Source organism: Anolis sagrei, chromosome 1 (genome assembly GCF_037176765.1).
Source record: "Anolis sagrei isolate rAnoSag1 chromosome 1, rAnoSag1.mat, whole genome shotgun sequence".
Taxonomy (NCBI): Eukaryota; Metazoa; Chordata; class Lepidosauria; order Squamata; family Dactyloidae; genus Anolis; species Anolis sagrei.
Genome location: NC_090021.1, coordinates 230,484,817 through 230,497,640, shown reverse-complemented (window position 1 = coordinate 230,497,640; position 12,824 = coordinate 230,484,817). Strand labels below are relative to the sequence as shown.

The window sequence follows — 12,824 nt, the reverse complement described above, 5'->3', positions numbered from 1 at the left end:
AGAAGAATGCATTCTGCTTTGGAGCATGAGAACGGTGATATATTTAACTCAACTTTCTATTTGCTATATTTATCCCAGCTTTCTACTCATGAACTCAAGGCAGTAGACCTAGCTCTCCCACACCACATTATTGCAAGGTGGGCCAAGTCATGCCTATTTCTTCTGTGCAGATGGTGTGGGAGAATGGCTGCACGGTCATTGTAATGCTGAGTCCCCTGGTAGAGGATGGCGTTAAACAGTGCGACCGTTATTGGCCAGATGAGGGATCCTCACTCTACCACATCTATGAGGTGAGCCGAACAAGTCTTGGTCTTCAGTGACCTGCATAACTTCACATTGTTGTGTTAAAGATAACAGCCTTAGAACTAGTGGCTTCCATGGTTGTTGTGGTGGCTGTGGTTGTTGTTGTGTACCTTCAGATAATTTCTAACCTATGACGTTTCTAAGATGGGCCTATCAAAGCGTTTTCTTGTTAAGATACATTTTTCCTTATTTATTAGATACTCTCGCTTGGCTTTCCTCTAAAGATAGGTGGCCATCCATGGATCATATCATGTTCATGCCCTTCTAATACAGACTCCCAGGTGTGTGGAAGCTACCTGACTGTGGTTCAGGTGATGATTACCAGCACCTGCTGTCCAAAATAAAACAACATTTCCAAGCTCCAAGACTCCATGGTTAATCAGTGGGGAAGTTTTAGGAGTTCTAGCATTAATGAACCAGGCAGCCCCCAACTGATTGAAGATACATCACAGAATGGCATTTCCTTCCTTCCATCATTCTTCCCTCCTACAGCAGCAAGTTTTTACCAAGAAGCTAGACTCCATCTGCATCAAATTGTATATCACTTTTAGGCAATCCAACAGTTCTTTCATGCTCCTTGAAAATTAAGAAACTGGCTCTTAAGTAGCTGGATGCTAAATTGTCCTGATTGCGTCTGAGGAAGTAGACTCAATCTACAAAAACTTAGGCTTACATCTTCATTTTTCTTTTCAATTAGTTGCAAAGGTGCTTCAAAATCCTTTTGCATGGTAGTATTCCAGACTAATGCAACAATGTCTTTGAATTCTGTCCTGCTTCCTATCTTCCTGATTGACTTGTAGGATTCAAGCATCCCTAATTCTTGATCAAACTTCCTGACCATTTTACGTGATTTTGCAATTCCTTTGACCAGAATACAGTGCTCTGTAGAGAAGAAAATGAAGTAGTTGACAGAAACAGTTCAGCAAAGACCTTGTGAGGTCAACATCAAGTCACTAGGTCTGGAAGAAGCTGACCTCTAACTCCTGACTGAGCACACTTTAATGGGTTACCTCCAGAACTAATGTGTCCTCTACCTCTACTGTGGTGGTCCACAGATCACAAGTTGGGAACCACTGCCCTACATGAACAAAGTTGCATCTCCTCTGCTCCAAGGGTAGAAAATATGTAGCCTTTGAGAGATTGTTGGACTACAACTCCCAACATTCTTTACTATCATTTGTGCTGGCTAAGGCTGCTGGTAGATGTAATTCAATCTCTTTTCCCTACATCAGTGGTTCCCAACCTTTTTTTTTTTTTTTTTGACCAGAGAACACTTTGACCAGGGACCACTCTCCAACATAAGTACTAAAAGGGTTAAAATCAACTTTTGGTCAACTTTAGTTTGGTTATTTGGGGTGCTGATTCAGAAAATTGCATTTGATAGACTACATCAGCTCTAGTTTTTGAAACAAAACATTTGCCACCCAATAGTCACCATCTTCCCATCCACAGAAAACCATATCTAATAATCTAGAGCTGATGTGGTAGTAGTAATCTTTCGTGGGCAGACAGCCTCTCCCCTCCTGACATCCCTGTTGCCTCAGCAGTATAGGAGGGTTTTACGAGACCGGTCATGCTCATTGCCTTGTAGTTTCAAGGCAATGGTGTAGTAATAGTGAGGCAGCAGACCACCACATTTTTGATCTTGGGGACGACTGGTGGTCCACAAATTACAGGTTGGGAACCACTGCCCTACATGAACAAAGTTGCATCTCCTCTGCTCCATGGGTAGAAAATATGTAGCCTTTGAGATATTGTTGGACTACAACTCCCAACATTCTTTACTATCAGTTGTGCTGGCTAAGGCTGCTGGTAGATGTAATCCAATCTCAAAACAAGTGAGGAAGTGTAGCTGACTGAACAGAAGAATAAAGTATCTAAGGCGTGAACTAGAAGGAAAGCTTAGAATCATTGGATGATAATTATATATAGAATTATGATGTGAAGGACCAAGGAAGTGTCTTATTTTTCTCTCCTCTCTCATCCTGCCTCCAAATCCTGGTCCCTCCATTCAGGTGAACCTGGTCTCAGAACACATCTGGTGTGAGGACTTCCTGGTTCGCAGCTTCTACCTGAAGAATGTGCAGTCTCAGGAGACCCGGACTCTGACACAGTTCCACTTCCTGAGCTGGCCAGCCGAGGGCATCCCCACCACCACACGGCCCCTTCTAGACTTCCGCAGGTGCGGGGTTTCACCCCAACCCCTCCACTAGGGGCTGAGGTGTCCGGGGTGGGCTTTGGTGCATGTTACACAGGGACAGCATTGCCGCAAGAAGAAAAAGATTCCAGTCAGAGGCTATTCATGGCTATTCCATGCTTCATGGCTATTCTCCCTGATATTGAAAAGATGGCTGGAGAGAGTTATTTCTGAGAGTTAATGTTGGGAGCTTTTGTGGAGAAAAGGAGAGAGGAGCAGGTAATTTGGGAAGAAGAGCACAAGGCTCACAGGAATGGTGACAGGGTCCCCATGTCACAGGAACAGGAGAGAAGCTGTGCCCTGGTTTCTTTTAATATGAACCTGTCATTCTATGGAAAGATGAGCAATTTGTGGAACCCTAGGACAGTTTAAGGAGCCCCCGGTGGCGCAGTGGGTTAAACCGCTGAGTTGCTGAGCTTGTTGACTGAAAGATCTCAGGTTTGAATCTGGGGAGCGGCATGAGCTTCTGCAGTCAGCCTCAGCTTCTGCCAACCTATCAGTTCGAAAACATGCAAATGTGAGCAGATTAATAGGTACCGCTACGGCAGGAAAATAACAATGCTCGATGCAGTTATGCCAGCCACATGGCCTTGGAGGTGTCTATGGACAGTGCCGGCTCTTTGGCTTAGGAATGGAGATGAGCACCAACCCCCAGAGTCGGACATGACTGGACTTAATGTCAGAGGAAAACTTTTACCTTTACCTAGGACAGTTTTGGATTGTAACGCCTGTCAGCCAAATACATGGGGGATGATGAGCGCTGCAGTCCAACAACATCTGGAGGGGCACTCATTTCCCTTCTAGGGTAATGTTGGGTCCACATGAGATTTGGTCACTTTTATACTCTTCTTCCTTCCTCATAGTTGAATGCTATTTTTCCTGTTTTAAAGTGCCCTGTTTTTGTGTTGTTGAAGGCTTTCACGACCAGAATCACTGGGTTGCTGTGAGTTTTCTGGGCTGTATGGCCATGTTCCAGAAGCATTCTCTCCTCACGTTTCACCCACATCCATGGCAGGCATCCTCAGATGTTGTGACAACTTCTGAGGATGCCTGACATAGATGTGGATGAAACATCAGTGGCTATACAGCCTGGAAAACTCACAAAGCCCCATTTTTCCCTGTCTCACCAAAGACAGCCATCAGGGCCCTTTTAGCAGCAGTTAGCACATTCTGGCTATTAACTGCTTCCCTTACAGTCATTTCAAAGTACATTATAATGAAGCACACTGTCTGGTTTTCTTTTAATGGCCAGCAACTGAGTAATGTCTTTAACTTTGCTGTAGAGAAGGTCCTGATCAACCAGGCAGCAGTTCTCCTGGAAGCCATAATGGCTGGGGTAATAGAAATATAGTGCCTTGGGGGAAAGGCATATCGTTCTTTGGGGAATTTTCCCTCTGCTTAATTCAGCTATAGCTTATAAAGGCAGCATGGTTAAAGAACCAAGAGAGGCCTTTAGGAGTAGCTAGCTACCACTGTTCTTCATCATAGTAGTGGAACGAGGGAGAAAAGATGCAGGTGCTGCAAAATGTTAACACAGCCAAAGGATGCTTTCCAGGTTGGCTGCATAGTATTGGCTTTGGAGAAAGTAACCCAGAGTGCTGGCATTATGGGGAAGCAATGTTTTGGATTTGTTATGCTTAATGCTCAGAGCAGCAAAGAGAATGGATGAGCAGAGGTTCAGGGCATTACAAAAAGTTGATGCATGATCACAAATGCAGCAACATTTACTGATAGGAGTGATTGTGCCTCTACCTTGCCCCCAATGTCTGGGGATTTTAGTACCTGAACTACCTTCTGGGAAATATACACTTCATAATAGGCAAGGATGGGGAAATGCCACACGAATGCCTCGAATGCAAGGAGATTTTGTGACTGACACATTTTAAAACATTATAGGAGCTACTTGGTGGACCTTATAACTTATGAAGGGGTGTCATTTAGAGGAAAGAATGAAGGAGCATATTCCTGTCTTTCAGGCCAGGTCAAATGCCCATAACTCATATGAAAAAATACAGAGCTATCTATTATCTTTTGGTAGGAGTTATGGGCACTTGATTATCACAAATGCTCTTCCCAAAATATCAAATTATTCTTCAGTATTATCACAGCAAAATTCACTCTCACCTCAAATGGCACCCTTGCCTCCTAAATCAGAAATACTAAGCAGGAGAGACAATTATGCTAAAGATTGTGATTACTATATATGTGTTTCCTGAAAGCAGCAAAGAGTTCACATGTGGAAAAATCCCAAATTCACTCATGGTTGGTAGGAGCCCTTGGTGGCGCAATGGGTGAAACCCTTGTGCCGGCAGGACTGCAGACCAATAGGTCAGTTTTTTTGAATCCTAAGAGAGTTGGTTGAGCTCCCTCTGTCAGCTCCAACTCCCCATGCAGGGACATAAGAGATGCCTCCCACAAGGATGATAAAACATCAAACATCTGGACATCCCCTGGGCAACGTCCTTGCAGATGACCAGTTCTCTCACATCAGAAGCGGCTTGCAGTGTCTCAAGTTGCTCCTGATACAAAAAAAAAAAACTTCATGGTTGGTATCTTATTACTTTCACCTCTTTATCCAAGAAGCCCGATAGATAAAAACTTTACTCTGGGAGGGGAAAAAGGGACAGAACACCACAAGGCCACTGAAGGACCTGCTCATGTGTCTACTGGTTGGCCAAGTGCTGGCATTTAATGCAATCTGCTTTTGAAATTATTCTAACTTGTTTTATCCCTTCTGTCTTATTCCTCCCGTGTGCTCCTTTCTCCTTGCATTCCCCCGTCTTCCTCAGACAAGGCAGGGGGACTCCGGTTGGCTTGACATCTGTGCTGGTGTGGAGCCTGGTGTTGGGTGTGGTGTGGGACTGTATTTTTTAATCTTACCAGGCAGACATTGCAACAGGCAGCTCTGGCATATGTTATCACCACTCTTGCATTTCAGGAACGGGTAGAAATGCTTTGGATTTGTGCCTTCAAGCTTGGGCGATGGTAGAGAGGAGAGGGCACTGGGGGTTTTGGGAGAATGCAATGTTTTTCTGCCACATCAGACTCTGTGGTATTTGGGAGTTGACCCAGCAAGTTGCTATTTGAGAGGATCTGATTTTGGCCTCAGCTCTGCCTGTGTTCCCCCAACAACGCTCCTTTCTGGTGCTGTTTTCTTTGTGAGTCTCACCTCGTGGAGCTCCCCCGTTGCTCTTTCCTCTCTGCCTGCATTGTGCCATTCTCTCTCCTTCACCTTCGCTGCTGCTCCTCTTCTTCCTTCCTTCCTTTTCTCTCTTTCTTTCACAGCCGTCAGTGTCATTTTTGTGATTTGCAGCTAGTAATCCTGGCCCAGTTGCATAGTCACAAAAGTGATCATTGGCCGCTGTGCCAGCTGCATGGAACAGAACAGGGCCCAGGCTGCTGTTTTGCCCCACCTTCTGCCTCCCCCGCTTCCTTGTCCACTGGGGCAGAAGAGAATCTAGTTGCTCTCTCGCTCTCTCTTTTATGCACATTTCCATTGAATATCCAGGCTGCCATATTTATGAGCGGGCAGAGGGTCCATGCTTTAAGGCAGGAAGTGCCTAGAAATTAATGGGATTTCTGTGTGGGTAAAAAGCTTTTAGTTTTTGTTGTAAGCCTGTCTACATGTAAATGGCAAGTGGGATCACTTTGGTACAGAGGAAGGTTTTTTTTCTGTGCAGCATGCCTGCTAAAATGCTCCTTGAAAACAGGCAATGTGTACAACCTCCAACCCAGAAAATAGTTCTTTTCCAGCTCTGTTAAAAATTAAAGGTTTGCAAATCACTTAGGACAGTGGTTCTCAACCTGTGGGTCCCCAGATGTTTTGGCCTTCAAATCCCAGAAATCCAAACAGCTGGTAAACTGGCTGGGATTTCTGGGAGTTGTAGGCCAAAACACCTGGAGACCCGCAGGTTGAGAACCACTGACTTAGGAGATGGCACTAGTATGTTTTTAAGTACACCCCCCCCCCCCCAAAAAAAACATCTGGCCTTCCCTGCTGTTCTTTTGGTAATATTTTATGTCAAAATATTTCAAAAAGGAAAATAGACAAATCTCCTAAGACTGACAACATGTAGCCCTCCAGAGTATGTTGAGGTGCAACTCCCATCCACTCCAGACTTGTTAATTACAGAAAGGAGGCATCCTTTCTATTATTAATATGTAAAATAAATGTAGGCTTTCGTGAGACATAATAAAATTCAAGCCAAGAAAGAACTCAAATTAAATTGTAAATGCACACTGAAAGGTGATGTTTGGGTTATTCGAGGGTGGATGAGAGGGGAGGGTAGACTGAAGGGAATTTTTTGCTCTACAGTTCACCATTTAGTAAAATCACTGTAAGCTGGAAACAACTAGAAGACACACAACAATAATAAAGTTAGTAAATTATGTGCTGTAGAGCAAAACCTTCTCTTCACCCTCAGATAACACAAATACCACTGTCCTGTGCACCAAGCAAGAATTCAAGCCCTGATCTACAAAATTTGTTCTCCAGGTCTTAGACCACCGCACATGGATGGCTCCAGCTTCACATTATTTGAGATTAAGGTGGTGTTGATAAGAAATATTGTTCTTGGGAATCCTACATGGTAAACTGAATTTGGTAAAACACAGTGGGGGTTGCTGAAGGCCCTTCCACACAGTACCTATAATTCGGGAGAGAACGGGTTAAAAATGGAGGTAGCCAGCTGATATTTGTGCTAAATCGGCACTCAATTGCAGCAATGGAGGGAAACCCCATTTCATAAAGGTCTTCCTTTATCCCAGTTCTGGGAGGAAAAAATGAATTTTCCCATGACTATGTTGTCCTGGAGTCATGTAAAGTTCAGGATTTCCCTCATTTTTTAATATTAAATATTATTTAATTTTTAAAATGTAATACACCGACCATATACATTGTATACATATACCAATACACATACACTTTCGTAGAAACCCACTACCCACAGTACAATTACCCCTCACCTCAACCTCAGTGTTACCCACCACCTTGGCTTTCCCTCTTTACCCCCTGTGGAGACTGCTTCCCACCCGTGTTGGTTTTAAAAAGCCTGAAACAGCTGATCAGCTGTTCGGGATCCCATGGAGAGACAGCTGATTTCCAGCTGATTTCAAGAGAAGAGAAGCCGAGATCCATTAGAGGTCTCTGAAGTGTTTATTTTAAACTTTATGATATTAAACAGATTGTGAATAAGCAATTGGGGGAAAAGGGAAATCCAGCAATATATATATATATATTAAAATTCCCTCTGCTATGTGTTGAAGTTTATATGCACACATAGGAATATCTCCATATTTGTATTAGGATATTCGTATAGGCACATATGCGGATCAGTACCTAAATGAGTGATTTTGGCAGATGTCCCCCATCTGCCCTCCATTTTATCCCTCCATTTTACAGAAGGGCTGTGAGGACAACGGGATAAAGTCTGGAACTGACAGGTCTGTGTGGGGACCTGCTCTGTGGACCTGGGTTTTTTTATCCTCCCCTTTAAAATCTGCATTTTGGTGCTGCCTAGAAGCACCCTGAATTGCAGGAAAGGAGAAATTCAAGACATTCTGCCTTGTTGATAGCTCTCTATGCTCTCCTGTAAGACTCCCACATTTCTTGACCATTTTTGAATTCATTCCAGATGCTCAATATCAGTGGTTCTCAACCTATGGGTCCCCAGGTGTTTTGGCATTCAACTCCCAGAAATCCCAGGCACTTTACCAGCTGTTAGGATTTCTGGAAGTTGAAGGCCAAAACATCTGAGGACCCACAGGTTGAGAGCCACTGCTCTATATGGACACGTAAGGGAATATCCTCTGCACTCCACTTAACACAACTTCCACCTGCTACACAGAGCTCTATATTGGAAGTGAGAAAAGAAATCATCTTGGTGTCTTGTGTTAATCTGATACTTGCTTCTAATTCTTGACTGTGCAGTGAGGCTGGGGTGGGGGAGACCAGTGGGACCACAGTGGAGCTGCTCCCTGATCTCATCTTCTCCTTGTTCCAGCAGAAAAGTGAACAAATGCTACCGAGGTCGTTCATGCCCAATCGTGGTGCACTGCAGGTAATGCCCTGGTAGGCTGGAGGAATGAATCTAGCAGTAATCAGAGATATGTGCTATAACATAAAAATGTGTCCAAAGCTGGGGAGGCAAGCAAGACAATACAATGCCAGGGAACTCAACTCTCAGGGAGCTGGGTAAGTTGAGGGAGCTGGATATGTTTAGCCTAGAAAAGAGAACATCAAAAGGGGATGCGGCAGCTATCTGCAAAATCTGAAGGGCAGTCTTGTGGAAGATGGAGCAAGCTGGCTTTCTGCTGTTCCAGAGGGTAACATCCCAACAAAAGGAATCAAATCAAAATAAATTCTAAGTGAACATTAGAAAGAGGCTTCTGATGGTAGTCTGCCTGGAAAAGGGGTAGGGTCTGAAAGGGATAGGGTCTGCTATGAATTCCTACATTAGCAGAAGGTTGAGCTAGATAAGCCATGGGACCCTTTCCAATTCTCTGATTCTATGCTCCTCTAAAGGAGAACACAGAAAGGTTATGCCATGGGGTGGGAAGAGTGACTTGCCCAACACAAACATACCCAGCCTGCCTTGCTCTCAGACCTAAAAAGTATTGTCAAATCTATCTGGTCCATCTGGAAGAATCAACCAAGCCATACACCTCTACCCAGTCTATCCATTTTAGTAAACAATGTTGGATGTTTCTATGTTTGGCCTTCCCCAGTGTGACCATTTATTTTATCTTTGCAGTGATGGTGCAGGAAGGACTGGGACATACATCCTTATTGACATGGTTCTGAACCGAATGGCCAAAGGTGAGAGGGTGGGGCCCATTCCGTGGATACAGCCTGCCTGGCTCAGAAGGGTCAAGGCCTCAGATGCACAGAATATTACATTCATTCATGTTTTCAAGTTATTGCTGTAATCCTCCTCCAGCCCTCCCATCCACCATCTTTTCTAGGTTTTGCTGTCTCCTTGTAATCTATGGCCTTCATTTTACTTCAGTGTCAGGATTCCCCATTCCCTGCCCCCAGCTGCACCACCAGCTATTTTCTTCCTCCTAACCAATTTTTAAAATCTCTTCCCCTCCATGTCAGGCGTGAAGGAGATTGATATCGCAGCCACACTGGAGCATGTGCGTGATCAGCGACCTGGCATGGTGCAGACTAAGGTACTGTGTCGCACTTCCTATGTAGTCCTTATGGGTGAAAGGGAAGCATTTGCTGTAAGGTTGATGATATAGTGCAACCCCCATATCCATGGAACCAATATACATGGTTTTGTTCATTCATAGCTTCACTTACTTACTTACTTACTTACTTACTTACTTGGAGCCTCCTATACAAGTTAAACCTTCTTGCTTTCTCAATCACTTGTCCCATTGAAAATAAAAGGGTTCATTATTACCTGAGGTTTCATATATCTACATAAAGTCCAGGAATATATCCCCACAGATCATATTCTAGTGGAGATGTTGTCATTCCCTCAAGTGCACTTCTAGAAAGCGTGGTTGCTTGTCCAACAGTTACACAGGCATACCGCCTTGAGTCCCCTTTGGGGTTGAGAAGGGCAGGGTATAAATAGAGTAAATAAATAATAAATACTACTGCTTGGGCAACCCAGATTAAGATGCCACCATCTTAGAGCTTTGTGCTTCATAGTACAAGAGTGTATATAAAACATGATGTTTGGTTTTGGTTTTCAGCAATAGGAGAGTTGAGACTGAAATAAAAAATAGCTCAGTGATCCCCAAACCTTGGCCATCGAGTTAAGGATTTCAGCTCCATAAGCCCCAACCACCTTGTCCTGTGGTGAGGAATTCTGAGAGCTGGAATCCAAAACACCTGAGAGATCAAAGTTTGGCTTAGTTAAAGAAGTCTTCTGTTTTCTAACTAGTGTTGTTGTACAGAAATTGTTCTCAGCTATTGATCCTCCAGATGTTTTTGGATTCAACTCCCAAATTGCTGTTCACTAACTGTGCTGCGTATTGGAGCTTCTGGAAACTGGATTCCAAAATTATTCAGAGGATCAAAAGAGGAGAACTATTGCTGCAGAGTAGGCACAAACACGTGATTCCAGCTGCCCTATGTGGCAAAATCACTCACTTTTTTTTTTGAGAAAAATCTTATCCCAGGCTTTCTAAGAGCTGTGAAAGTGGTAAATTTTGAGATCTTTTGAGAGTCCTTGCTCAAGACTCTCCAGCTAACAGAGACAGTATCTAGGGGCTTTCTTGCCAAGATTTCTTCAGAGAGGATTTGCCATTGCTTTCCATGGATAAAACCACCACACTGGCCTTCTGTTTTAGCTCTAGGAGAGCCTTTTTCCCAGCCAGGAAGTGAATGAAATTAACATTTGGTTTTGGGGAAAGTCCCCTCCTCAGAAAAAAAATAGAAGAAAGTCTTCCAAATGTGGTGGAATTTCCTAACATGAGCTAAATGCAGACCACATATTTCACACATCTGCTGTGCGGGTGCTCTTTCTCTCATTCTTCTGGGTGGGAGCTATTCAAAACATGAAACAAGGGAATGTCTGGTGCCCGTAATAGTTTTGTGTTATGGTCATCCCACTTTAAACAACTGCCTCTGTATCCCCAGGACCAGTTTGAGTTTGCGCTGACGGCTGTTGCGGAGGAGGTGAATGCCATCCTGAAGGCGCTGCCACAATGATGCCCTACTCAGCGTACTCTAGCTTGGTGATGCCCAACTTGACCCCTTGCCTCTGCTGTGCCATGTCCTTGCCCCCAGGGTGTTCTCCCTCCATTGAAGTCTTATCTCCACATTGTCAACTGTGGCTGCATCTGTTACCTGCAGAGATGCTGGCCCCTTGCTTTCTCACCCAGCTGGGTCCTGTCAATCTGATGTCCTCCTCCTGCCCCTACCCACATCCCCCTTGGCTTTGGTTGATGAGGTCCTACTTTGCAACCCAACAGATTAGTCAGCTGTCTTGTTAACTTACACTCGATCCCCTGAAGACAAATACAGGGGCTGAAATTCCAAACGCAACTACTGACCTTTTTAAGCCCAAGTAGGGAAATGTGTCCCTCCAGATCTTAGGTGGTGACTCCCAGTATCCCATCCCATTAGCTATGTTTCTTGGGGTTGATTGGAGATGCAGTCCAACTGCAGGAACACCTCTTATTCATCACCCTTATACTCAAGCATACTTTGTGCCCATGCCATTTCTGTACTTGCTTGTTTCCACAGTGAGAGGAGTGTGGATTTGCATAGCTGAGGTCCCATGTCGTATCCCCACTATATGGAAGTGGCAATGTAAGTTTCTGGGCAGCAAGCAGGAAGTCCGTCGTATTCAAACACAGGGTTTTACTTCACCCTCTGCTCCACCCTTTGCTAAGCCTACTTTCTGGACAGCCTAAAAGGGTCTCTGGAGCCAAGCCACAGCAAGGGGCAGGATCAAGGATTGTCCGGCTTCTTCACTACCACTGACTCTCTTCTGTCCTCCTCCTTAATTCCCTGAAGCCCAGGAGTCCGGCCTCCCCACAGCCACTCTCCTCCTTCCCCAAAGGTGGTAGGGTGCACCGCAGTTCTCCCTCCCCGTGTTTGTCTCCCTCCTCTCTCCCACACCCCATGTTCACTGCAGTGAGAAGACATTTCTAGAGAATCTAATTTTGTATTTGATGTGAATAAAGTTTGTGTTGTGTTTGTGCAGCTGCAGCCCAGCCTCCCCCTGTTGTGTATCATCAAGATGCGGGGGGGGGGGGGGAGAGACGTTTTCTTTTATTGCACTTTCTGCTTACTTAGGACACTAGTTCTTCAGTCATATTAGGCAATATTTGACCTAACCACAGCACGTATGAATTACACTGAATGCTTTGCCTCAGGGGTGGGGACATATATGACACTAACTCTGCAAGGAAGCAAAAGGATGTGACCTCTATCTAAAGGAAGAATCAGAAATTGTTCCATTTTAAAGACATATAAAACAAATGCAGCTGAAAACCTTGCTTAGGGCTAATGCAATATTTCCCTCTTGCTTTCCCAGGAATTGGGTCCCCTGGTGGTGCAGCAGGTTAAACCACTGAACTTGCTGACCGAAAGCTTGGCAGTTCGAATCCAGGGAGTGGGGTGAGCTCCCACTATTAGGCCCAGTTTCTGCCAGCCTAGCACTTTAAAACATGTAAATGTGGGTAGATCATTAGATACCACTTCTACTGGAAGGTAACAGCACTCCATGCAGTCATGTCGGCCACATGACCTTGGTGGTGTCTACAGACAATGACGGCTCTTAAGCTTAGAAATGGCGATAAGCACCAACCCCAAGAGTTGGACACGACTAGATTTAATGTCAGGGGAAAACCTTTACAT

The 12,824-nt window shown here is 44.5% G+C and overlaps 1 protein-coding gene across 1 annotated transcript in view; it reads left to right on the top strand.

Annotated features, from left to right (window-relative positions):
* The window catches only part of PTPRN (protein tyrosine phosphatase receptor type N), a 57,663-nt gene extending 45,490 nt beyond the window's left edge, over nucleotides 1-12,173 (top strand). Inside the window, exons 18-23 of the mRNA XM_060772955.2 lie at nucleotides 171-290; nucleotides 2,319-2,485; nucleotides 8,506-8,559; nucleotides 9,253-9,317; nucleotides 9,600-9,673; nucleotides 11,097-12,173. Of these exons, the coding sequence (XP_060628938.2) occupies nucleotides 171-290; nucleotides 2,319-2,485; nucleotides 8,506-8,559; nucleotides 9,253-9,317; nucleotides 9,600-9,673; nucleotides 11,097-11,168 (552 nt within the window). The 3' untranslated portion in view covers nucleotides 11,169-12,173. The remainder of the gene's footprint in view (nucleotides 1-170; nucleotides 291-2,318; nucleotides 2,486-8,505; nucleotides 8,560-9,252; nucleotides 9,318-9,599; nucleotides 9,674-11,096) is intronic.
* Nucleotides 12,174-12,824: the final 651 nt, after the last annotated feature.